Source organism: Panthera pardus, unplaced genomic scaffold, assembly GCF_024362965.1.
Source record: "Panthera pardus isolate Hobbes unplaced genomic scaffold, ASM2436296v1 HiC_scaffold_20, whole genome shotgun sequence".
Classification (NCBI taxonomy): domain Eukaryota; kingdom Metazoa; phylum Chordata; class Mammalia; order Carnivora; family Felidae; genus Panthera; species Panthera pardus.
In genome coordinates this window covers 14,446,383-14,474,178 of record NW_026526766.1, presented here as the reverse complement: position 1 = coordinate 14,474,178, position 27,796 = coordinate 14,446,383, and the positions used below count along the sequence as shown (strand labels likewise).

At 40.3% G+C, this 27,796-nt stretch overlaps 1 protein-coding gene across 5 annotated transcripts in view; it reads right to left on the bottom strand.

The window, feature by feature from the left end:
• GDA (guanine deaminase) overlaps nucleotides 1-27,796 on the bottom strand; it is a 104,870-nt gene that overhangs the window by 35,998 nt on the left and 41,076 nt on the right. For 4 of the 5 annotated variants that reach the window (XM_053907808.1, XM_019463607.2, XM_019463606.2 and 1 more), the window contains exons 2-3: nucleotides 8,593-8,681; nucleotides 1,707-1,878 (exon numbers count right to left, since the gene is read on the bottom strand). In XM_053907808.1, coding sequence (XP_053763783.1) covers nucleotides 1,707-1,878; nucleotides 8,593-8,681 — 261 coding nt within the window. The remainder of the gene's footprint in view (nucleotides 1-1,706; nucleotides 1,879-8,592; nucleotides 8,682-27,796) is intronic. The other variant, XM_019463605.2, reaches the window with a different exon arrangement.

Sequence of the window (27,796 nt, the reverse complement as noted above, 5' to 3'; positions counted from 1 at the left end):
GCTTTAAGTTAAATTCATTGTGATAAATTCTAAAGAATGCGTGGATCCCCCTCCCCCACCCCTGGCCATGGCATACATTTAACTCTCGGTTTTATTTTGTTTTTTTTTTCTCCCTCTTTTTCCTTTGCCATGCTCTTGTGACTCATTTGCTTCCATTGTACATTATGTTATTTTAAGATATCTCAAACCCTTTCTAGAACAATGGGAAGTATAAATAAAATTTGAGGATAAAAAGGTTTGGTGTGGTTAACATGATTCATTAACACAATGCAATGGCAACTTCATGCACAGTGTTAGTCCTTCTCAGTTTTTCTGGTGTCATGTGGATGCTAGCTGAATATATAAGACCCACAATTACACTGAATTTATAATTAAGCAAGTCAAGTGTATAAAGGATAGCACTTGCTTTTACTCCTCAAGGCTTGAATGACGCAAGACCAAGGAAAATGGCAAAATGGCTGGGTAACCGCATAACGCTGATAATATTGTCGCCATCACATAGTCGTCACTTTAGAAGAAAAACCATCGACGGGTCCAACAAAAATGCAGGAATGTTCAGGCTAAGTGTGTTGAATGATAAGAGGTAGTGGTCAGATAAGATGGGATCTGAAGAAGGTATTCTCAACTGCAGAAGCTGTTTCTGGCTGCTGAGCGAATTTGGCATAGGGCTGGAATAAGAAGAAGGGAACTGACTTCTTTGAAAGAGTGGAAGGAAGGACATTTTCAGAGCCTCCAATATATGGCGGGTATACACCACAGGCGCTGCTCGATGACTGAACTAGCTCCATAGTTCCCTCTAGTGGTGTTAATGCTCATCACGTTCCCACATGCCCTGCTATAGGGGGGGCACCCGATTTCTCCCAATTTGGAAGCTACTAAAATAATGTGATATTCTTCTAACTGTAATTTGAAATTTTAATTTTAAACTTCCTTGGGTATTTAAAGCAAACATATAGAGTGTTTACCATGTGTCAGGCACTATCCTAAGAACCTCACGATACTAACTTATCATAACAATCCTATGAAATAGTTACTATCACTATCTCTATTTTACAGATGGGGAAAATGAGTCACGGAACTTTCCAAAGGTTACACAGCTATTCCATATGGTCCCCAGAACAGCACTGTGGATTGGCAGGAGTAAGGGAACACACATATGCATTAAACTCAAATTTAGTAATGCAAAAACACAAGAAGTAACAGAGTAAAGAGAGGCCACCCAATCAGGGATTTGGGAATTTGGGGTTCAAGTTGTCTCTCTGCTAGGGGTTAGCTTGTGTAGATGAGGTGGTCACAAACTCCTTGGGCTGTAAAAAACCTTAAAAAGTCTCAACAGTCCATGCTAGCCTTAACTGCTAATTTTATAATTAAAATTTGCCCCCAAGACGGGGCACCTGGATGGCTCAGCCGGTTGAGCATCCGACTTTGGCTCAGGTCATGATCTCACGGTTCGTGAATTCAAGCCCTGTGTTGGACTCTGGACTCTGTGCTGACAGCTCGGAGCCTGGAGCCTACTTTGAAATCTGTGTCTCCCTCTCTGCCCCTCCGCCATTTGCATTCTCTCTCTCTCTCTCTCTCTCTCTCTCTCTCTCTCTCTCTCTCTCTCTCAAAAATGAATACACATTAAAAAAATTTGCCCCCCAAAATGGACCCTTCTACAGGTGATTCAGTCATAACACACCACTACTCACAAGCAAGATACTTACGACAACTCTGGTATATATTTCTTCAGCAAAATCGAGGTTCTGGAATTTGTGTTCTACAGGAAACGTGTACTTGGTCAGCCAGTCCAAAAGTGGCAGGTCCACATTACTCCCAGCAAAAGAATACTGAGCGGCATGGATGTGCGTATCAACCAGCCCAGGCATGAAAAACTCACTGGAAATTAATACGAGAGGAAAAGAACTTTAATACCATCTTCAGTCATTTTCCATATCTTTAAATCACATCTTCCGTCAACAATGATTTAATTGTTCACCCCACACAGGTTTAGAGCTGATGCAACCAGAGGGCTGTAAATTCCCCTGTTATCTAGAGATCAAGAAACAACAGTAAGGCTCTGCTGGGAGAGACACGGCTCCTCTGTTAAAACGGCTGGTGTGAGGTTAACCAAAGATGACAAAGGGGAAAAAGCACAGCACGGAGTAGAAGCAAAGCAGCCGTGGACCAAGACACCTCACGACTTTGTTCTCACGACTGGAAGGGTATCGATGGCGAGCAAAGATGAGAAAGAAGGTCTTGAAAACATCTAGAGCCCTGCTGAGGAATTACTCCCAAGTCACTAAGGATGACTGATGATGACACACACACAGTGGCCACAATTTTAGACCCAGTGGTCACCTGACCTTGGCTGACTGAAAGAAATCTAGTTTTTTCCCATGTGATGTAGGGGCTGAGTTCTGAAATAGAAGCAGTAATGCACACTGAGGCTGGTTAGGGGCAGGCAATCTTAAGAGACAAGACTATCAACCCTTCTCCAGGTGCTGCTGATCTCTCCTGCTGTTACCTTGGCCCTCCAACTGATTTTCATATGTCTACTGATTCTTACAACAGAAACTTCTGGAAAGATGTTTTTTTAAAGAGTTTTCAGAGGCATTCCCCACAAAATCGAGACAAACCAAAACTAACGGCTTTTCTAAAGAACAAATCCAGTTCACCGGTGTCTATTAAGTGTCTAAACATATCCCAACAGATATTTGTTAGAAGACAGTATGCACCACCACCCTGAGAAAATACTAATTACATTTTAATGTACATAAAGAACTCAAGCTCAAAACTTGACATAACAAAGAATTCCTTATTCTACCAATTCAAATGTATACCACCTAGGTGGAAGACAAAACCAGGGCCGCCTATAAAATGCTTTAGTTTCAGGGGCGCCTGGGTGGCTCAGTGGGTTAAGCATGTGACTTCAGCTCAGGTCATGATCTTGCAGTTCGTGGGTTCAAGCCCCACATCAGGTTCTGTGCTGACAGCTCGGAGCCTCGAGCGTGCTTCCGATTCTGGGTCTCCCTCTCTCTCTGCCCCTTCCCTGCTCGCGCTCTGTGTCTCTGTCTCTTTCAAAAATAAATAAACATTTTTTAAACGCCTCATTTTTAGAGCAGTGGGAACTAGGAATGGGTAGCGCTACTGCTGACAGTTGTAGCAGCAGGGAATTTTTTTGACAAGGTGCATGTACTGGGCACTGGGCACCGCACCTACATGCATCATCCTACTTGTGGGAGGCGGCTGATTATAGGGATTCGATATATACATTCTTAACTCAGTCTGCTTGATTTTGAATGCAGACCCCGCCATAAATCAGCAGTGGGATAATCGATGTGTTTTGTGACTCAGTTTCCCCTTATGTAAAAGGGAGACAGCAGTAGCACCATAGGGTTGACATGAGGATTGTTAGCATGTGCTAAAACGGCGCCTAGATAATAAAAAGCATTCAAAAAGAAAAAAAGCAGTAGTTGTTATGATGATGTAATGCTCACAACAAACTTACGAAGTAGTGTTGTTATCTTCATTTACACAAGAGAAAACTGAAGCTCGGGAAATGTGAGTAGCTTGGAAAAAATGCGATCATTCAACTAGTCCAGGAAGTTTGGTCTGCAGACTCACTACTCTTGGTCACTACCCTCCGTATGACTGAACTCTTAATGCACTCTGGCAATGGAGAGCAGTGACCAGCTAGCATGGCAAGAAGGCAGCAGGAAGCGAGTCTACAATGTGGGGCATGAAGAGAGGGAGGATGAACTAGGGATTCCTCTCAGGTCTGAGTCACTGACCTCTCAGGATAACCCAGTCCTTGGGACCTTTACTGTCTCCACTACCACACAGTGAAATGGTGGTATGATTTCTTTATGTAGTTGAATCGTTCAATCAAATAATATTTCCCAAGTATGTGATACGTTAAAAAAAAAAAAAAAAAACTCTCCTAAGCCTTCTGGAAAGTCCAAAAAGAAATAAGACATCTTGTCTCCAAAAAGATTATAACCTGGTTGAGCAGATTAGGGGTGAGTGAGGATATCTGTGTGTGTATGGGGGGGGGGGTGTTGTGAGACAGCTAGAGAGAAAAAGAGAAGTAAATCTGGTCATAATATAAAAGATCTTAGTGAGCAATTTCACTCCTAGTGATTTACCCAAGTGAAATAAAACATATGCTTAAAAATCAAAAACAGGGTACAAAAATATTTATAGCAGCATTATGTATACTAGCCTCAAATTGGAAACAATCCAAATATCACAGGAAAACAGATAAACAAACTGCTGTATATTGACACAATGGAATACTATTTGGCAATGAAAAAGAAAGAACTACTGATATAAACAATAATATGGATGCATCTCAAAACATTATGATGGATGGAAGAATCCAGACACAAGACGTCTTGGTTTATTCCATCCATACGACATTCAAAAACAAGCAGAAGTGATGTATGTGATAGAAAAAAAATTAAACAGTGGATGAGGGGGTGGAGAGTGACTGGAAACGACACAAAGGAACTTTCTAGGCTGATAGGAATGTTTTATATCTTTCTTGGTGTGTTGGTTACATATGTAGATATGCTTATCAAAATTTATCAATTCACATCCCTAAGATCTATGCACTTTACTACATAAAAAATGTTTCAAAAACAACAACAGTCAAAAAAAAGTGTCTTTAAAAAGAGTCTTGAAGAGTCAATTAAGTGAATTAATTGGTATTGGTTATTCTGGGGTGCCTGGGTGGCTCAGTTGGTTAAGCATCTGACTCTTGATTTCAGCTCAGGTCATGATCTCACAGTTCGTGAGTTAGAGCCCCACATCAGGCTCTGCACTAACAGTGCAGAACCTTCTTGGGATTCTCTCTCTCCCCTCTCTCTCTGACTCTACCCCACTTACTCTCTCTCTTTCTGAGAATAAATAAAATTAAAAACATTTTGTATTAGTTATTCTGTACCCAAGAGAGAGGGGATTGAAATGGTATTTGTTACATTTTTTTCCTTCTCTTTTGCAGAACTGTGACATATTGAACCACAGGTTTAGGACAGAAATCTGGTGGTGCCAGGCATGTGTTGGGAGATTCCTTTCATCTCCCAACCGTCACATTTCTAAATAAAGATTATGGTGATAGGAACAAAAGGAAAAGATGAATACAAAAGAAAAACCTTGACATTTTATCAGGTCTGGGAAGCAAAGGAGAGGAATGAGTTCAAGAGAGAGTTTTTGAGCATGCGATGCTGAACATATGATACAAAGGGCAGAGAATGTAGGAGGAAACTCCACATTGAGGGAGGGGCGATGTTACGAAGCCTAGGGTCCAAGTGTAACCTCCAAAGCATCAGAAACATGGGTTAAGAGGTCACAGAAGATGTACAGATGGGATTCACGTTGGAGAGTCTGCCCTGAGCTGCTAACCCTAGAAGTTGGTGGTGCCAGAGACTTCTGTGGAAAAAGAACAAAACTGAATCTTGAGCAGCAGCATCCACTTAAGGAGTAAGAATGAGGAAGAGAAGGCCATGCTCCTTCTGTGCAGATTTGTCAGGAGGACAAAGGGAGACCCAGGAAAGAGGTATGAAGGGCACCAATGAAAGGAAAGGACTTCAGGACAGGGAATAGTGTTAAAACTGCAAGGGCGAGTGGTTTCAGGAAAGACTGAGTGCTCTCATTTCGATGCAGTGGTTGGGGGAGACACCCAACTTCACATGGCTTCAGTCCCTCCTTATATCTAGAATGGTTTAGTTACTGTCCTAGGTGCTGAAAAGACACACAGGAACATGGAAGATGACTGTTAGAGAAAGTACTGGGCAGAGGGAGAGCTCTCTTTAAAAATATTTGGTAGTGAAAGAACGGTAGTGTAGGAGGAGAGGGAAAGTCACGTTTTGTTGAGCACGTTTTTAAGAAAGCAGAGACGAAAGAAGCAAAAGAGATAATTTAGGGTACAACAAATTCAGAGGCGACAGAAGAGCAGGGATTTACTGCATCCTACATGTGACTTTCATCCAGAAGAGCTAACGATTCTTTTGGGGAAATAGGAAGCACTTTCTACTAATGTTTATTAGTAGAAATATTGACATGAGCAATATTCACATATTGCTTATATATGTATCGTGTATGTATCACAGGTATTGGTGCATGTGTGAGTGTGGACTGTGAGAGCTGCTCATGAGATCAGAGGTCACTGAGCCCAACTAATCATTTTACAGAGAGAGCAAAAGGAAACTTGGGCACAACACGCTTGTTTTCAGACATGCATCTTGTTAGTGGTGGCCTGGTCAGGATTAGAACTCGGTTCTCCATGAAGACCTCACTTGCAGCTAAATCATAACTAATGAAAGTCAAGCTGCAGACACAGCAGAGATGAGGCTTACAGGTGGAAACAGAAAAAGGTGAAACAGCTCTCCTTCCTTCTCTTTTCAGCTTTCAGCTTTTCAGCTTCTTCCTCTGCTTTTCAGCTTTCCTCTTTCCAATTTTACTATCTTAATTCCCTTAGAAAAGCTCGGTGTCTCCCCCCTCCCCAGATAAAAACCAAACGACTTCATCTTCCAAACCTGTGGTGCTGGCCAGCCTGTATTAGACTCTGAGGACAAAAAACAAAGTTTGCCCCGATATACACTTGCCAGAACATCCACCCATGTTCTAACCAAGTGGAAAACGTTAATAAAAGCTCCACAGTCAAAACACATGACTGTCTAGAAGGGTCTGAGTTGCCCAATCTGTTTGTACATCATTGTCAACCTTCATTAACCTGCCCTGCAGGGGGTGTGATGGTCCCATGGGCCTGGGGAGCCCAGGCCATTTGAAAATGACTGTTTCTTGCACAACAACACAGGCATATAAAACTATCAACAACATTCTGTCTTCATTTAAAATTTTGGTATTTTGTTCATCATGGATTCTTTGCATTAATTTTGATTTTTCAAAATACTGCACCAAACTATTACTTATCTTGATTACTGACTTTTTTTTTTGCCCTCCCCACCACCCTTAAATTCCTTGCCCAAGGTGAACACCTCACTTGCCTCACCCTAATCCTGGCCCTGCCAATTTCTCTATGGTCCCATAGCCACAATCTGATCCACTTCTAGGAAAGCACCACTCAGAGTGTTCCAGTTAGTATTTGCATTTAAAAAATCCACATCGTGCTGAGGTAGACCTGTAGGCACAGGAAGTCTGATAAACACACTGTCAGAGACATCATCTTCTGTGTCATTTAAATTGCGACTTAAAGAAATTCAACTGCACGTATCTCGTGTGTTTGATATAAGAATTACTTTGTATTTTGGGGCACCTGGGTGGCTCAGTCAGTTAAGCATCTGACTCTTGGTTTCAGCTCAGGTGGTGATTTCACAGTTGGTGGAATTAAGCCCTGCCTTGGGCTCTGCGCTGACAGCAAGGAGCCTGCTTAGGATTCTCGCTCTCCCTCTCCCTCTGCCCCTCCCCTGCTAGCTCTCTCTCTCTCTCTCTCTCTCTCTCTCTCAAAATAAATAAACACTTTAAAAATAGAATTACCTTGCATTTTAAAGATTATTTTTCTGGGGTGCCTGGGTGGCTCAGTCAGTTGAGTGCCAGACTTTGGCTCAGGTCATGATGGCACAGTTTGTGAGTTCAAGCCCACATCAGGCTCACTGCTGTCAGCAAATAGCCTGCTTTGGATCCTCTGTTCCCCTCTCTCTCTCTGCCCTTCCCCTTCTCATGCCCTTCCTCATGCTCTCTCTCAAAAATAAACATTTAAAAATAAATAAATAAATAAATAAATAAATAAATAAATAAATAAATAAATATTCTTTTTCTCCAAAGACTTCAGTCTTCCACCAAAGTTTACATTTTGTCTTACCTTACCACTTCTCTGTGTGTGGTGCTTACAGGTCCACCGGAATCTACATTTGTTTGATGGACTTACCTCCAAAAGCAGCCTCATAAAGAGGGACAAAAGAATATAAAAGGCCACAGAAGTATTTGCCCTTCCCCTCACCCTCCCACTGCTGAACCACTTGCTTATGGCCTCCCGACTTCCCTCTCTCCCGCTTGTGCACTCCCACAGTTTCTGACCCCATATCCCAAAGGCACACAGGCAGGAATCTTAATGTCAGTCATTCCTCAACATATATTCTCAAGAAAATCTAGAAAGAGGAAACAGGCAATAACACAGAAGTGGCTGGAATTAGGTCTTCCCTAACCGTGCTGTCAGTTACTGATCCCCAAACCTCCATCCCCTTCCTCCTGGTGGTTTATCTCGCTTCCTCTTTATTTCCTTCACAAAAGGTATCACAACCTATCGCTGGTGTGCTTCTGTGTCTGTGCACCCGCTTCATCTCTGAGAGCCCCATGGGCTGTAAACCCCACGAGGGCAAAGACTTTATAGACCATTTTCTGCTCCAGATCCTAGTTCTTGCACACAGTTAGCTCAACAAAGGGTTGCTAAAGGAATGAATTAATGATGGCAGACTCCTGTTCTCAAAGTTTCCACCCTACAGCTCCCTGTTCTCTAGTCCCCTCTCAACTCACCCCAGAGGGAAAAAAAAAAAAAACAAAGCCTCTCTGTCTCCAGGCAGGTGTCTAATCGTCTGAGACTAGTTGACATCACTAGTTGACAGCAAAGGGAAGAAGTTGGCTATGACTTACTGGTTGCTCAGTTCTCTTACTTCGCACGGCCGGAAGCACCATTCTTTGGCCAGCTTTTCCTGTTGAGATGCTTCTTCTAAAAACACTATCTTTAAAAGAAAGAAAGAAAAGAATCACAAATTAATAAGTCATTGGCATTTGTTGTTGTTAAATGTCTAAATCTTTTAAAAAGAGACTAAACTGTAGCTGAATTGATTTTTAAAGGTGTTCCATACCAAATGGGATAGCGTTCAGAGACAAAAAGACAGGGTTTTGCCTCTGCTTGTCCAAGGAAGTAAGGAAGTTTTTCCTTTTCTGCCTTTCTGTAGGCATAAGTAAGACTTCAAAATTCTAATTTGAAGATATAGGGTATTAAAAATCGTTCATCGATATCTATTTCTCCCCCACCCCAGAATGATTGAAGGAAACAATTGTTTATAGAAAGTGTACCTCACTGCAGGTGAATAAAAGATTTTTGTTAGGCTTTTATAGGAAACCCGCATCTAGAGTAGGGTAGTAGTGTATCATGCGGAAGGTTATTGACACAATATGATTGCACATAATAATTGCCCAGTAATCGAATCTCAGCATGACTTATGTTGATGCTCTGGTGCTGGACATCGACCATAAAAAAGGGAGGTCTGCTATATTTTTCTAGTACTGTGGATGAGATGTTAATAGAGTGATCTCTCACGCAGGCTTGGGAGCCCTAGGCAACTGCTGGGGAAGCTTGGATGGGCCTCTTCCTCTCTCTTTGTCTGGTTTCCCCATCGCAAACTGGGGGTAACATCAGAGCATACTTCACAGGGCTACTGTAGAAAGTAAATATCATAATTTTGGAAAAGAAATTAGCACATCTCTAGAACATAATAAATGCTAGACACTTTATATCTATTGCTGATTTTTTTTAAATACAGTGTTATTGTCTTCTCTATAAAAATGGATTGCAAAGCAAGAAAAAACAAGGAACAATGGAATATATATATACAGGAAATATATATATACATATATACATATATATATATATATATATATATATATATATATACAGGAAATATCCTGCATTTCATTTATAAATGTACTATTGTGAGAATACATGTTTTGTGGAACATAAAATACTGAAAAAACACTGGTAGATAAAATGTATCTAATTAATTAGAAGCAAGGCAATATAGTGTGGGAAAAATAGTTTGTGGAACTGAAAGTAAAGTAAAATATATGTTGATTTCTCTATTCATTGATGATATGCTTTTTAAAAAATTGGGATTTTTGTCAGAAGAGGAAAATAAAAATGTAATTCCTACAAATAAGAAAAAGTAATTTGATGAGTCTAAAAAACATATTTGAATTCATAAGTAGATCAAAACAGATCCATAATTAACTTAAAACACACAAAAACAGTATTTATCTATATAACTCAGAGCTGACTCACCATTAAAGACATAAATACATACATACATACAAAAACTATACAAAGCACTATATTCACACATTTGAATATATATTTCAAATAAACGTGTGTTTTTTTAACATTTATTTATTTTGAGAGGGAGAGAGAGCGCATGGGGAAGGGGCAGAGAGAGAGGGAGAGAAGGAATCCCAAGCAGGCTCCGTGCTTTCAGTGGAGAACCAGACGCAGGGCTCAATCTCACGAACCCGTGAGATCATGACCTGAGCTGAAATAAAGAGTTGAAAGCTTAACCGACTGACTCACCCAGACACCCCTGAAAGAAATCGTTTTTGAAAATATGAACAATCAAAATTTATTCTGGGAAACTGAAGGAACTAGTAACTCTAGAAGAAACTGAGGACGTTTTTCTAACCCATTAGGGAAGCTCACGGTTCAGAACCATGATACCTGTCACAAACACAAGTTTCTCCCTCCTAATAATTGGGGCTCTACCCTGAGGACACGATTGTCTCTGTGTTTCTCATGCATCCCGGTCAGGCAATGAGTTTGGTTTCTTCCATACCAACCATGGCCATCTGTAAACCATTTTTCCTTCAGCTCCTTGTAAACTAAATTCCTTTAAGACTCACCCCTTCCAGCTTTCAAGAGCACCTTTCCTCTCTTTGTTGTTCTCCTTTACCAACCTTTCTCTCATTGTCTACATTTGTCAATGCCTGCCTCACATTCTTTCTCTCCACTCCGAGCCCTGCCTTCATTCCTTAAAAAATCATCATGGATCCTTTCGACACCATGACCACCTATTTCCACGAACCCATCTTCAGTGATTTGTTCATAAACAAGTGAACAAATGAAGCTCATGAACTTCACATCGTGGTTACACCTTAGACATGTTCATGACCCATAACTGTTCCACCTCCAAAACTCCTGAGTCATACATCTGACAAAAATTACCTCTCTTTCCTGTTGACCATTTCGACTCCTCCAACCTGTCTTCCACTTGAATTTCCCTTTATCTTCTCCTCTCTACTTTTCCCCAGTCCATCAGTGCTCTTCTTCCACACTGTCCTTGTCTAGCTTAGATTCTACCACCTATTATTTCATATTTCTTACGTCTTAGTCAATACATACCAGGTAGAAGTTTAGCCTTAGCTGAATCCAACTCTCCCCTTCTCTGGGCCGCAGCACATGACATGGTTGATGGAATATCCATAATCTTCAAGGTCCAAAGTGTTCCTACCAACTCCTATCAACTCCTGGCACCCTAAGACATTTCTCTAGCACCGTGGTCTTTACTTTTAGTAAAACTTACAGAAAACGTAATTGCATATCCACCAACAGATCATTAAAAGTGCTTTTTCAGTGATATATTAATAGTAATTGTTATCAAATAACTCAGAAGGAATTGAAAAAATTGAGAGATACTGCTATAACAAAGCCCCTCCCAATCCCACCCACTTGATTCATGTGAAAATATTTCTCAGCACTTATATGCATAAAAATGGAAAATAAGGGGCCCCCTGGGTGGCTCAGTTGATTAAGCATCTGAATCTTGATTTCAGCTCAGGTCATGATCTCATGATTTGCAGGATCAGGCTCTGCACTGATGGCTCGACCCTGCTTGGGATTCTCGCTTTCTCCCCCTCTCTCTGCCCCTCTTCAGCCCGTGCGCTCGCTCTCTCTCTCTCTCTCTCTCACTTTCTCTCTCTCAAAATAAATAAATATTTTTTAAAAAGGAAAATAAAAAAAAATTGATGCTACTCCTATTTCATTCGACCAACAAGTTAACACTCATCCAGAGATATATTATCTAGTTGGGGGGAAAAATAGCTTTTTTATTTTACATCTAACAAATTATCTTATGGTCCCAGGGAATTTTAAATACCTTTATGCACAAAAATCTAACTGCAGTGGTTGATCAATAAAAGACTTTCAAATGTAAAATTTTATTGCATTAGCATAGACTCTGTAAGGAAAGTAGAATAGAGTTAGTAATTCAAGAAGAAAAGGGGACTATACAGCATTTCAGATCATTAAGAAGAAGTGAGCTCATGATTTTTTTTAAAAAGTAGATTAAGATAGATATCAAATCACTGTATTTTTATTCTGTTAGATACATTTTAAAAGTAATGTCACAGTTCAATTTTAACACATATATGTTTACAATCTGCAAAAAATTATGGGCTTTTTATGTATTTAAATTATTTTTGAGAGAAAGGGAGCAAGCACATGCACACATGTGCAGGAGTGGGGGAGGGGCAGAAGGAGAGAGAGAGAGAATCTTAAGCAGGCTCCACACCGACCATGGAGACCAACATGGGGCTGGAGCCCACGACCCTGGGGTCATGACCTGAGCCAAAATCAAGAGTCAGAGGCTCAACCGACTGAGCCACTCAGACGCCCCTGTTCTTTAAATACCATTGGAGGGGTGCCTGGGTGACTCAGTTGGTTGACTGTCCTACTTCAGCTCAGGTCATGATCTTGTGGTTTGTGAGTTTCAAGCCTGCATCAGGCTCACTGCTCTCAATGCAGAGCCCTCTTCAGATCCTCTGTCCCTCTCTCTCTCTCTCTGCTTCTCCCTGCTTGTACTCTCTAAATAAAAAAATAAATAAATAAATAGGACATTTAAATACCATTGGAAACCTGGGTTGGAGACAGCTTTAATTCACAAATCAAGTACTTAATTAATAGATTGCTTTCTTGTTCTTATTCATGTATTCACTCAACAATTATCGCCTGCATGTAAATAAATTGATAGGTGAATATCAGATATATTGCATAGATTAGTGAGTGCTGTGATGAAAAATAAATCAAGGTAAATGGATGAGGTAAAAAGTGGGGTGTGATGGATGTCTCTGAGAAATGATGTTTGGGCACAGATTTACATGAAGGGAGGGAGTAAAACACTTGATATTCTGGGAGGAGCATTCCAGGCAGAGGGAACAAATCAGCACAAAGTCTCTGATATGTTATTCAAATTTAATTTAAATTGGATGCTTGGCAAGTTTTGAAACATCAGGGATACCAGTGGGGATACACGACAAGGACCAGAAGAATAGAGACGGTAGCCGGGGCTTTGTAGATCATGGTACAGCCTTGAGATTTATTTTTAAGAAGTATCTAAAAGTATTTTGGAAAATGAATATGGCAAAGTTATAAAATATCACTGAGATTCTCTTTATGGGGCAATGCTCTTTCATCCTGAGTTTTTCTGGGCTTATGTGGCCATTCAACCACGTCTTCAATCTTTCACCATTTAATGAGTGCCTGTTATAACCCACGCACTTCCTCCACAAGCCACGGATTAGGTGGGCTGTCTGGCACATACAGAAATCAATAAAAACCAAGTTTCATAAAATCATAGATGGTGCCAGCTCACAGGAACCTTCCCATCTGACCTCCTTGTTTTCCAGATGAGGAAATCGAATCCCTTCTGTTAATCAAACAATTCCAAATACTCTCTTATTTGAAACTGTGACTATTTAGGATGGGCAATAACAAGAATGTCAGCAATATTAAAGCCAAAAGTAGATGAGTAATGGCTGTTAGCTAATGAAAAAAATCTTTGCAAGATAGAGGCTTCAAACACCAGATGGTAAATTTGGGCAAGATGTTTGTTGCTATGAACAGAGTAAACTGCTCTTCAGGCCATTGTGAAATAGCTTGCCCATCCAACTAAATAAGGTAACATATATTGCAACCCATTACATAAAATCCACCCTTAGGCCCTGTAATGGGAAATAAGATCAGATAAAAAACATGAGGTTTCAAAGATTTCTGAATCTTTTGGACGGAGATGAAAATCACCATATTAGCTCAATTCACCACAAACAGATTAATGGAAAAGAAAGACAAAGTGTGATTGCCTTAAAAAGGCAAAACAAACAAAAACTTGTCAGCTTATAGAGGTAGAACTGAACAAACTCATGTTACAAAGGCACCAAATGGCGGCGTGGGGAACTTACACATTCAGATCTGATATTCTCATGTCACAGGTGAGGAAACGGACCAGGTTATATAACTTGTTGAAGGTCACGAGGCAAGCCAGGAGTATCTGCTTGACTCGACCCGTCTTATGGATTCTCCCAGACCTTTTATGATTGCTTCTGCAATAGTATTAACTAAGGGTCAGCAAACGTTCTATGAAGGGCCATATAGTAAATATAGACCACGTTGTCTTTGTGGTAAGGACACAGCTCTGTCATGTAGCACAAAAGCAGTCCTGGATAATAGATAGGCCTGGCTATTTTGCAATGAAACCTTATGTATAGAAAAAAAATTGCATTTTATATAATTTTTACTTGTCATGAAAATTTCTTCTTTTCCAATCATTTAAAATTTAAAAATTATATTAGCTCACTGGCCATATAAAATCAGTCAGTGGGCTGTATTTGACCTGTGGGCCGCAGTTTGCCAAGCTTTGCTGCAGACTCCTAAAAAGACTCAGGGATGTTATAATCATATAATTTGAAAACCATCTCAGTGGCTTACACTAACATTTTCAAAAAAAGCTTTATCTCAATTTATGATTGGTTTTTCAATTGGCAATAACTTTTACCAATTATTCCTTTAACTTTAGCGTTTGATAAAATACTCTTGGAAAAGTATACATTCTGGCTACCTTATAAAACCTGATTTTGCTATAGAAATACAGATATTTTTCAATAAATTAAAAAAGTAACTTCAGGGGCGTCTGGGTGGCTCAGTCGGTTGAGCGTCCGACTTCAGCTCAGGTCACGATCTCACGGTCCGTGAGTTCGAAACCCAGGTCGGGCTCTGGGCTGATGGCTCGGAGCCTGGAGCCTGCTTCCGACTCTGTGTCTCCCTCTCTCTCTGCCCCTCCCCCGTTCATACTCTGTCTCTCTCTGTCTCAAAAATAAATAAACGTAAAAAAAATTTTTTTAATAAAAATAAAATAAAATAAAATAAAATAAAGTAACTTCAGTAATTCTTGTGATCTAATGGCATTGTAAATGATTCGTTGGCATTTAGTAACTTTTTAGTACAAAAATAAAACATTCTAAAATTATGGGACATCTGATAATAAAAATATTCTTATTAAATGTGCTTACCATGTGTACGACACTGTCCTACACACTTTACCTGTGTTAACTCATTTTAACTTCACAAGAACCCTATGAGGTAGGTACTATTATTAACCTCATTTCACAGATGAGAAAAGTCAGGCATAGGTATGTTAACTATTTTACCCAAGATTACACAGCTGGTAGGTATCTAAAATTTAAACTATAGTCCCTGTCCAGGCTGAGGGCTATTAAGCACCATGCTACACATTTTTAAAATTGTCTTTCACACAAAATTTTGTTAAAAGCCCTCCCCTTTAATTTCTCTCTCTCTCTTTTTGTTTTGTTGTTTTGTTTTGTTTTTTACAAAATATTTCTTTGTGCTTTTCCATTTCCTTCCCTTCCCTTAATACGTCCCAGACTGTGGGTCTGGTGGGACCAGGAACACAAAGGCAGTCAGGACTAAAGGTGTCATCAAGGCTAAGAAGGCTAACAGGGCCAGAAGGGCTGGGGATGAAGAAGTATAGAGTCAATAAGGCAGGTTAAGAGGACAGGGATGGCTGAGGAGACAGCTACCAGGATCAAGAGATTGATTACACACAGGTAACCAGCAAGTAGGTAAACATACTGTGGTTAATGATAGTATTCTCAGAGGGGAGTGACAAATATAGAAAGGGAAGGCTAGCATATGGTGGTACTGGATTTGAATTGGAGGTACTGGTGTCAACCATGGTTTTTCATTTAGACAGATCAATAATAAATAAATGGATACATACATACATACATACATAAATACATATACATACATACATAAGTCCTTCCTAAGTCTGTGTGCTGAGAGGACTTAGGAATAATGATACTCTGTAGCAATCAGCACCCATAATGCTCAGATCTTGGTTTCTATATACCATTCTCCATTAGAAAGAATCAGATTGACTGCAGCAACGGCTGCAGCAGAGAAAGTACATGACAAATCTGGAATGTAATTTTGTACCAAAAAGGAAGCACTAAAAATATAGTTGAAGAATGTTAAAAAGTCCACAGGAGCCTCTTTGAAGAAGCTCCAGCTAGCCAAATATGGGCCAGTTTTAGCATCTAATAATAGTAATAATAATAGTAATAATAAATTAAATCCCAATGAATAAAATAGGAATCCCTAAGTCCACACAAACGAAGGAAGGAAGGAAAGGAGGGAGGGAGGGAGGGAGGGAGGGAGGAAGGGGAGTTTTTTCTTACAGTAGAACACCAACTAACCCATGTGGAAAGAATAATAGAATTAGAAAATGAGCATTTGGCAGCCATCATTGTAATAAATGACTCATGCAAAAATCATCAATGAATGTTAAAACTAGTGGGTGAAAATTTTGTTGCAGAACAAGATATTTATATAAATCCAAAATATCTCCCCACAAAATTTATTTTACAGAGAAAAATGGTAACTATATGGTAGAAAAGCTTGGTAAATACTACTTTAACTAAGTGAACAAAGTTAACATCAAGAATAATGGGATAAATCAACATTGTGTGCCTCCTGCTATGATGCACCAAGAAGAACACAGCTCCATTTCTGTGGTATTCCTGCCAAAAAGTGCATAATCTTACTCTAATTATAAGGAAACATCAGGTAAACCTAAACAGGAAGACATTCTAAAATAAAACAAACAAATTGTCCTGTATTCTTGAAACTTATCCAGGACAAGAAAGACTTGAAGACCTGTTTCAAGTGGAAGACAACTAAAAAATCATGACAAGAACGTGCAACCTGTGATTCTAGTGGGGATCCTGACCCAGAAGAGAGAGAAAGCTATCAAGGACATTGCTGGGTCAATGGACAAGGTTTGAATGGATCTGTGGATAAGAGGGCAGAATTAGATCTATGTTAATTTTCTGATCTAGATGATTGTACATGATTATGTAAGATAGCATCCTTGTTTTTTTTTAGGAAATACATGATGAAGTATTTAGACTAGAACAGCACATCTGTAACTTACTCTCAATTAGTTAAAAAAATGTGTGTGTGTGTGTGTGTGTGTGTGTGTGTGTGTGTGTGTGTGTTTGCATATGTATACCTACATATATCTAGAGAAAGTGGGAAAGAACCATGAAGCAAATATGGTTAACATTATAATGTTAACAGTGGGGAACCTGGGTGAAGGCTATATGAGAGTTGTTCATAGTGTTCTTGTAACTTTTTAAAACAATTTGCAGTAACTTAAATATTTAAAAAATCTTAACTACCAAACAAACAGTATATTTCTTAGAATTACATATATTTAAGGGCGCCTAGGTGGCTTAGTCAGTTGAGCTTCCAACTCTTGATTTCAGGTCAGGTCATGATGCCAGGGTCATGGAGTCAAGCCCCACATTGGGCCCTGCACTGAACATGGAGCCTGCTTGGGAGTCTTTCCCTCTGCCCTTCTCCCCAGCTCTCATGCTCTGTCTCTAAACTAAATTAAACCAAACTAAATAAAATAAAATAAAATAAAATAAAATAAAATAAAATAAGAAATACAAATATTCAAATGAAAGTATAAGGACAAGTAAGGACATGATAAACATAAAATTCAGGATAATGGCTCCCTCAGAGGAGGAAGGGAAGGAACGGGGATGGAAGGGGCATCTGGGAGGCTTTGAATAAAAACAACAGTTCATCATGTCTTCATCTATTACAACCACACAGGCATTATAGCTGTTCTTTTTTATGTGAGCAAATATATGAACAAAAACAAATTATATGCTCATAATAAATGTTAGTTTTTAACTTCAAAATCATATTATATAAAATGCTTACACTGATAATCTGTGGAACACCCAAACGACCAACAAGAAAAACTAAGAGTGGGGCGTAAGCAGCGGGAAAACAGAATGACACGGATCTAACGTTGATGGCACCCAACACCAGCAATCTAAAGTGAGGTCATATATGTTCCTTCTTTTAGTAATGTGCCCAACGACCTCTACATGCACCAGAGTTTGCAAAAGGCTTTGGGATACAAATTATTATGCCCTAATGTTTTTTGTTTCTTAAATTCAAAATCCCCTGATGCCTTAACCAATTTGTGAAATAGGGAAACTGCTAAGATGGTTACAATTATCACAAAACATTGAATCAACTTCACTCCAAATCTCAAAACCAAGGTTAAATGACACATTTGAATCATGAAATCATTAAACAAGCTAACAATTTCAGCTGCTGTCTCACAAAAGACACCTTCAGAAACTAAATGCAGGAAGTGGACAACTGAGTATGAATTTAGGAAAAACACTCATTCTTCTTTTGAGAACCGAAAGGTGATGTCAACTGTCCCCAAAGTTTATCTCAACAGACTGCGGCAGATACAAAGCTACTGATAAGAAAATGCAGGTATACACAAAAGTACTGGCTACACAAGTCTATTCCTTTGGGTTTTTTTAAACATGAAATCTGCCTTAGAGACCTGTTATAGGTTGAACTGAGAATCCCTCAAATCCATCCACTGAAGTCCTAAACCCCCAGCACCTCAGAATGCGACTGTATTTGAAAATACGGTCTTTACAGACATGATCAGGTTAAAGTGAGGTCAATAGGATGGGTCCTAATCCAATAGGACTGCTGTCCTCATGAAAAGGGGAAATGTGGGAAGTTGATATGACAAAACACAGGGAGAAGATGCCATCCACTAGCCATAGGAAAAGGCCTAGAACAGAAGCTTCCCTCACAGCCCTCAGAAAGAACCAACTCTGCTGATACTTTGATCTCAGACTTGCGGCCTCCAGAACTGAGAGACAATAAATTTCTGTTGTTCAAACCACCTGGCTTGTACTTTGTTCTAGTGCTCCTAGAAAACTAATAGAAGTCTCTGTAGGAGGAAAGATTGGAAGACTATTCTAGCAAATAAGCAAAGGAAAAACACTGCAGAAACTCTCTTCCTTTGTTTTCTGTAGGCACCTCGTCTGAGAAGCTTGAAGTGGTTACAGAAAACCAAAACACTAAACTCACTGAAGAACCAAGATTCTGCTATTTAGCAGTTCTGTGAACACAGGCTAATCCTGTACTTTTTCTGACTTACGGTTCTTAAAAACGTGCTGATAATATGTGCCACACTTTTCAATCTTATAAAGGCAAACTATTTTCAAATGGAGATATGTAAAAACAGTCCATGAAGTGTAAAAGCTCTCTGTAAACATAGGTATTATCAGTAGTGTTAACATTTGATATGGTAGGAGACGACTGCCGTCGCGGTGTGCTTTGATTTCGGAATGGCATCGGATGGCCCCAGAGAGTTAACTTTGTTGGGTAAGTTCGAGAAAGGCAAGCTGGATGACAAAAGAGTTGGAGAATTCATATTAGTTTATATATTCCTACTCAAGGGGTTGATGAATACAATGAGGGATGCATGTCTGGAGATGGAGAGAAACATCAGTAAGCTCCATCCCAGCCTCTACTTATTAACAGCTTTTAGATATGAAAAAGGTAACAATTTGGAAGGGATAGTTTCTTCCCTAGATGGCAACATCAAGTTTTAAAAAGACATCCATGGGCTAAGACTACCAGAGAAAGCTTAACCAGAATGTAAGTAAAACCTGACATTTTCTATTTAAGAAAAATCAAATGCACAAGGTAAAGATGTGTGAGACTTGATAACCACAAGGACCATGAGCTCAAACAAGCCGTGTGGAATAATTGCCCATAAAAACAGATCTAACTAAGGTCAAATGTGTAGAAACACAGGCAACACCTGCTCTGCATGGTTCTGATACTTATCAATTTCAGACACCACGGTTTAGTTGAACAACAACAGCGCGCCAATGGCATGGTTCAAGGTTACCATGTCTACCAGTTACCATGGTCTACCATCTGTTACTGAGTTCACACACCGACAGCAAAGCATGTAGTTGTGTTACCTCCTTGTCTCCCAGCAATAAACTCAGGTGGCATTTTACAAAAATAGATCATTGAAAGAATGAATTGCTTAACAACGATGAAAGTACAGCAGAGAAGTGAAAAGCCATAGCACAAGAAGTGCTTAGCACAGCACAAGAATCTAACATAAAGGGAGTTATACAAGAAATAGCTGACCATGGGAACGTTGACAGTGCCACCATTGGAGAAATTCTAGATCTACAGCCAGAGGAACTTAGCGGAGGTAGACTTATCAACAAAATGAGGATAGTGATTAAAGATGTCTCAGAAGGCATGGCACCAGCAGTAGCTTCCCATTGAAGGAACTCTCAGAGAAGTACCTCAAGAGAGATTTCACTACATCGAGAGTTCAAGACGTAAAATCTTAGAAGTTGATCCAGAAGCTGGATGGCAATTTGCCAAGGTGAACAAAAGATGTCTGCTCTGTATAATTATTATATAATGAGAAGAGAAAGGCAAGCACTGTCCAAACTACTCTTGCTGTGTTTTTTAATAATGAAATAAAACACTGTGACTCTCTGTTTCTAATGTTTTAAGGTATCCTACATGAACACTATTTTTACGGTTTCTTTTCATCTCCCCATGCATTCAGATCAGAAGGAAAATTTTTAATACTTTAACAAAAGTGTTTAATGATCTCAATAATCATAATTTTCTCATTGATTATTTTTTCTTAGGTTTATTTATTTATTCTGAGTGGGGGAGGGGGAGAGAGAGAGGGATAGAGGGAATCCCAAGCAGGCTCTGCACTGTCAGTGTAGAGCCCAACTCGGGGCTTGAAATCTTGAACCAGGAGATCATGACTTAGGCCCATCAAGAGTTGAATGCTTAAACCAACTGAGCCACCCAGGCACCCCTCTCATTGATTCTTAAGATTACTTTGCATGGTTTCAGTTTTCACAGTGGTTTTTTTCAGTCTTTCCCTATTGTGCCAAGTGAGGACTGCCTTGTCCCGTCCTTCTAAATTTAGCTTAGGGTACAGAACTAGTTGTTGGTTTGCAGTTGTGGAGGGATGAACTGAATTGAAATGTTTTCAGGAAGGTGACCACAAGGTGAAAAAACCCTGAAATCAAAACGTGAGGGGAAATTCTGAGTGGAGCTGACAGTATTTTCTCTGAAGAAGAAAGAAATCAAGAAGATTATCCTGGTTGCAGATAATGGACACACCATCACATAAATGTGCCACTCTAGAGCAGCAGAAGTAGTTTCAATATTGGAATGTTCAGCAGAAGAGTTGTCAATTTCATGAATAGAATAAACTTCTAACGATTGAAAATGGGTATAAATGGAATTCACTGACTCATAACGTAGTGAACTTCTCATAGCTGGAAGTGCTAAGCAGAGGCTGACTGACCATCTGTTAGGTTTGTTGTAGCAGAAATTAATTTCTACACAGGGTGAGAGGGGGAGCTCCCTCCACAACTCAGATTCCAAACATCCATGTGGTGGCTCTAAAACATGTCCACAGATTCTTCAGTGCTCCTCTCTGTCAAAAGGTGGAGTCTAGTTCCCTTCCCCAACCTTGTAGTGGACCAAACTTAGTGATGTGCTTGGAATGAAGCACTCATGATGCTGTGTGACTTCTAACGCTAGCTCAGAAAAGAATAGCTTCCACCTGGCTCTCTCACTCTTGCATTATTATTCTGGGGGAAGCCTCCCATCATGCCTTGAGGATACTCAAGCAGTCCTGGGAAAAGCACTTGTGGGGAAATACCACAGGTTGCTGCCAACCACTGTAAGCACCAGCTTATAGTAATGCAAATAAACTTGAAACTTGGAAGTGGATCCTTCAGCCCCGGTCAAGCCTTCAGTCATGGCCAACATCTTCACTGAAGCTCCATGAGAGATGCTTAGCCTGAGCCTCTCAGCTAAACTTCTCCTGAACCCCTGAGGCAAAGGAACTGCGAGGATAGTAAGTTGTTTTAAGCCTCTACATTTGAGGTAATTTGTTACACAGCAAGAGTCACCCAATATAATCCATTTTGATCTGAACACTAAGGGCACAATGCAGTCTTGAGAAGCCTACTCACACAGCCTTTTTTTTTTTTTATGCCACTTTTCTTTTAATAGATCCAAACCACAATTTCCAAAAATTAGCTCCTATCATTGAAAGATAAGTGATTATACAATGGTAATCTGTTGTAAAAGTACACAGCAGAGAAAGATTCTAAAATGAATTCCTCCCACTCTCCCTGATTATTACCCTACATTCAAATCTGCTGCAAAAGACTAATGCAGACCTCACCAATAGGCCTTAAAGTTCTCTTTAATAGGCATGAAGTCCTTCAACAAGTTCATCTCTCGGTTGCCAATGGTCAGTGAAACAAGTCCTGAGCCTTTCGACTTTTCATATATAAAGGGACCACCTCTTTTAATATGGCACCATCTGCTCAACCAAACTTAAAGGTCCAACCCAGACTTCTACAAACTCCAGACCCATATATTTGACATTTTCCTTGATATCTCATGAGTATTTCTCACAAAGCACTTCAAAGTCAACATGTTCAAACTGGAATCCATAATCTTATTCCCAAACTTCGTTAGTCCCTTTCCAGGATTCCTGTTCTGGAGAACAACACCGCATCAATTCACGGTACATTGTAGAAAGTTTTGCCACATCTCTCTCTTATCCTTTGCTTAAAACCTCAATGGCTTCCCACTGCATTTAAGATTGAGAAAAGTTTATAACGTGATCTACAGGGCCTTGAGTGGTTTGCACCTATGTGCCTTCCTAGCCTAATCCAATTTCAGCTTAATCCCATGTCTTGCTCCTCACTTCCCTTGCCCTCTCTGCTCCACCATATTGATCCCATTTAGATCCTGTAGGCACCCTACTCTCGCCACCATGGGGCCTTTACACATGACCTTCCTTCTGCATAAACACCTTACTCTATTTTTGCCCAATTAACCCTACTCATATTTCCTATTTAAGTTTAGCTGTCTTTCCTTAGGATGCCTTTCCAGACTACCTCAAATTCCTCATCCCCATCCCCAATGAATGATTCTCAAAGCACCAGGCACCTTCTCTTTGTGGAAAAACATTGTGGTTAAATGTACAAAATCTAGAACCAGGCTGCCTGAACTAGATCCTTTGCTGTCGTGTGAACTTCAACAATTTAGTTAAACTCTCTGTGCCTCTTTTCTCATCTATAAAGTGGGGATAATAGGGGCACCTGGGTGGCTCAGTCGGTTGGGTGTCCAACTCTCAATTTTAGCTCAGGTCGGGATTTCGAGGTTTATGAGATGGAGCCATGTGTTGGGCTCTGCACTGACGGTGTGGGGCCTGCTTTGGATTCTCTCTCTCCCCCTCTCTCTCTCTACCTCTATCCGTGCTGGTGTGCGTGCACTCTCTCTCTCTCTCTTTCTCAAAATAAATAAATAAACATTAAAAAAATAAAGTGGGGGGGGCACTTGGGTGGCTCAGTCAGTTAAGTGTCCGCCTTCAGTTCAGGTCATGATCTCGCAGTTTGTGAGTTCGAGCCCCGCATCAGGCTCTGTGCTGACAGCTTGGAGCCTGGAGCCTGCTTCGGATTCTGTGTCTCCTTCTCTCTCTGCCCATCCCCTACTTGTGCTCTGTCTCTCTCTATCAAAAATAAATAAATGTAAAAAAAATTAAAAAAATAAAGTGGGGATAATAGTTGTAAACACTTTGTGACAACTAAATAAGACAATATACATAAATGGTCAGTATGGTGGCTGACACATCACAGACATTATATAAGTCTGAGTTACTATTTGATTACAGTTGCAATTTCACAATCTCACATGTATTCATAACTAATGTTTTATTTATATCTGTCTTTATCATTAAATGGCAATCTCACAAGGGTGGAGATGTTCATTTTTACTCATTGTCATACTTCCATTTCTGGCCACAGTCTTAGTACATCAGAGGTGTTTAATGGACACTGGATGAATAAATACATGCCCTAGACTCTGGAGAACCTTAAAATGTCATATTAAAGAGTTTAGACTTTATTCTCTGGAAGTTTTTTTTTTAAACAAGAGTCAGGTGAAAATTAATGGAACAATGATTGTAAGGTAAGTTGGGAGGACAGTTTAGTGACAGGAAGAAGCTTTCGTCACCCATTTGAATGGTTCATTTTGGTGAAGGCAATGGCCAGTGCAGAGAGTAGCAGAATGTGGGCAGAATGTTAAGGAAGAACCCTCACAACTTGGTAGTATACTGGATGTGGAAGGAATGGTTGAGGATGTGTATACATATATATGTGTGTGTGTGTGTATGTGTGTGTGTGTGTGTGTGTATGTGTGTGTGTGTATGTATATGTATACACACACACACATACACACACACACACACACACACACATCTCTGAATGAGAGAATGAGGAAAGAAGGATAGAACTATGGAAGGCCATGAGGAGATAAGGGTTTGTGAGTGGAGACGAGAGATGAGGTGGGGGGGCAGGACTTGTAGACAGAGCTGTCCAACAGCAGGTGTGGACACAGGACTGAAGTTCTGGAGGTGGCCAGGTCTGGAGACAGGGACCGGAGTCATCTGTGCGGAGGTGAGTGTGAACTCCACACAAGAGGATGACATATCTAGGAAAGAGCCATATCTGGATGAAAAGGCTGATGGAGGAAGCCTAGGGTTTGCAGCTGATTTGATGAGTCCAGAAGGGTGAGAGGAGCCAGGAAAACAATTGTAAGAGGTAAAGCCAGAGAGACAGAACTGGGGAGAAATGACATGGAAGCTCATTCCCACCCACTCTTGAAGAATTCAGCTGAAGGGCCAACCACTAACTCGGTGACCTATGCCCTCAGGTTAAACAGGGCATTCCTTTGGCACTGGTTGCATGCGTCTGCTAACACCACTGTGGTAGGCTCAATGAAGAGCTCAAGGATTCCAGGTGAGGCCATGCTGGTGGCTGCAGCAGATGGCTGGGGTTGGACAGGTGGAAGGTGTAGGAGATCACGTTACCCACATCCCCTGACCCCAGGAGGGGAGAGGGGCTGGAGGTGAAAAAAAAAACCACACTGGTGGCTGATGATTTAATTAACCCTGCCTACATAATGGAGCCTCCACAAAACCTCAGAAGGATGAGGTTCAGAAAAGTGTAAGACCGGGGAACAGGTGGACATGTGGGGAAAGCTCCATGACATTTCCCATGCCTTGTCCTATATATCTCTTCCTTCTGGCTGTTCCTGAGTTGTATCCTCTTATAATAAACCACTAATCTAGTAAGTGAATAAATAAATAAGTAAGTAAGTAAGTAAGTAAGTTTCCATTTCCTTCCTCGTTTCCAGAACAGAGAAAACACCTCAGCAGAAAGCAAAAGAGAAGGTTGGCAAGAAGTAGGCAATCGGGAGTCACACGCCCTGAGTTCACACCCCAGCAAAACAGATAAAATCGTTTACATGCTCATCTACATAGAATGCTTAAGTACATCCTGGCCCATCTCTATAATGCAAAATTATGGACGACTAAGATGTGCCAGTTTATGTGCTAATAGGAAAGGTCGTCCAAGACAAAGCGTTAAACCTTACATTTAGTTACTACCATTTGCCAGGGAAAAACGACTACATGTAAATATTTTCAAGTGTAAGCTATGTACATTCGTTTGTATGTGTTCTATACTATCTCCAGAAAAGTACGTAAGACATTGGTAACAGACATTGGTTGCCTGTTGGAAGGGGTGATACCATGTCTAGGCTACAGGAACAAGGAAGGGAACTTACCAGCAACTACATCTCCTTTTGTGCAGTGAGAACTTCCTATCGTGTGCATGGATTTATTTTAGGTAGATATTTTTTTAATCCCAGTTCCAACATTCATCAGCTGTGCGACGTTGGCAACTCATTACTTAATCCCACTAGACCTTGTTTCCTCACTCATAAAATGAGAATAAAACGACTACCTTCCTCATAAAGTGGCTGTAGGCATTAGCTGAGATAGCACATGTGCAAATGCTCGAAAGAATGCCTGAGGGCGCCTGGGTGGCTGAGTCGGTTCAGCGCCGACTTCAGCTCAGGTCATGATCTCACAGTTCGTGGGTTTGAGCCCCATGTCAGGCTCGGTGTGAACAGCTCGAGTCTGGAGGCTTCTTTGGATGCTGTGTCTCCCTCTCTTTCTGCCCCTCCCTTGCTCACGCTCTGTCTGTCTGCCTCTCTCTCTCTCAAAAATAAAATAAACATTAAAACAATTTTTTTTAAAGAATGCCTGGCATAAAGTTAGCATTCAGTAACATCTACGATACCTGTTTCCATAAATATGGCGGGCAAGATACTGTAAAGAGCCTTCAGTTACAAAATAATGATATGCTGCACAAGACTTCTTAGGTTGAACTTTCAGGACACAGGGAAAGCATCGACGCTTTTCAAAAGGAGGCTCTAGGCAGAAAGAGGAGCAGTGAGCAGTGAGCTCAGACGAAATGCACGGTAGTCCCTGTAGTCCCTAGCTCGCAAAAGAAGAAAATAAAAATCCTTTCTGGAAGAACACATCCTGGAACCATTTCACAGAAAAGGAAGAAAGACCCACAATGAGTGCTGACTAGCCCATGATCACACGATCCTTTGAATAACAGAATCCCTTCTCTAGTTCAGGTATGCCAACTTCCAGACTAATACATTTTCCCAGAAGATTTACTTTATAAAATCCTTTTTACACACAGCTCCACAATGATACAGTTATTAAGGTCTGGAAAAGATCTGCACTGGATGAAGGCAATGATGAGCTTTATTTTTCTCTCAGTTTTTATATATATTCCTCGCCGCTTGCTGCATACGTTATGTAGTTCTAGGAGAGTCACTTTTTGCCAACTAGAATTCTGTCTTTACAATTATTATGTGCAAATCCCCTCCCCCACTCCTGAGCTCCTGCAACCAGTTCGCTCCAAGAGCTCAGGGAAAATTGTGTGTTTTCATGAACACTGCATCATTAGTCAAACCTGTGGGTCTAATCCAAGTTTCCTGTTGTATTTTTATGGCAGCCATAGAATGGTATTTGATGCCATATTCCCTAAGTTTAAAGGGGCAAAGGCTTTATGCTTGATTTACAATTCTCTCCTCATCCCATTTGGTCACTGGATGGGACACGGGTGTAAAAAATACCAGACAGCGCCCCCTCCTGGAGGCTCAGATGTAGGGCACCATTACCTGCTCTCAGAGCTGGAGGATACATTTTTTTAAACGACTCTTTTTTTCTACCCAAAATGGCAAAATTGATAACGTATTTTTGTCGGTTTTCCATTTGTCACGTTAATTACAAAGCCTTTCCCAGTTCCCCTGGAAAACCAAATGTTTTTCAATTTCTAGCCTCTTTGGTTGTTGTTGTTTACTGTTGGTTTGTTAATCAGATTGACTGCATATTGAAAGTTGGATGAGAACAGAAAGGCAAAATTTTGGTTGGCTGTTTCTGCCAAGACTTCCTACAGCTATTCCAAGGTTTGATTTATAAAGCCCACTTACAAAGTCTATATAAATGTGTAACAAAATCATGGTGGCCATCCAGGCAGCATGCATTCACAGCTGCTAACTTAAAGTCAAATCAGGGCTCTATTTCCAAAAGAGTAGATTTAAAAAGATAAAATCTGAGTCTGACAAGAAGCATTTCATGTGACTTAATATTCTCTCCCTCCCTGCTTGTCTGTGTTCTCTTCATAGTATCTCTAAATGCACTTGACATTAGATTTCACACAACCAACATGGGAACTGCCTGCTTAACTCCACAAACTTAACTCCTGAGACTAATAAAAGAAACTCAGAACAGGCCCAGCTATTGGTTTTACAAATTCCTCTCCTGTGTGAAGATGTATGCCAGCCATGAACTGTTACTAGGTTACTTTTCACCACTGCCAAAGCCAACCTAGGAGGTCCTAAAGCTCTAACATGTAACAACATAATAGTGTTATTGAAAACCTGATTAAGAAT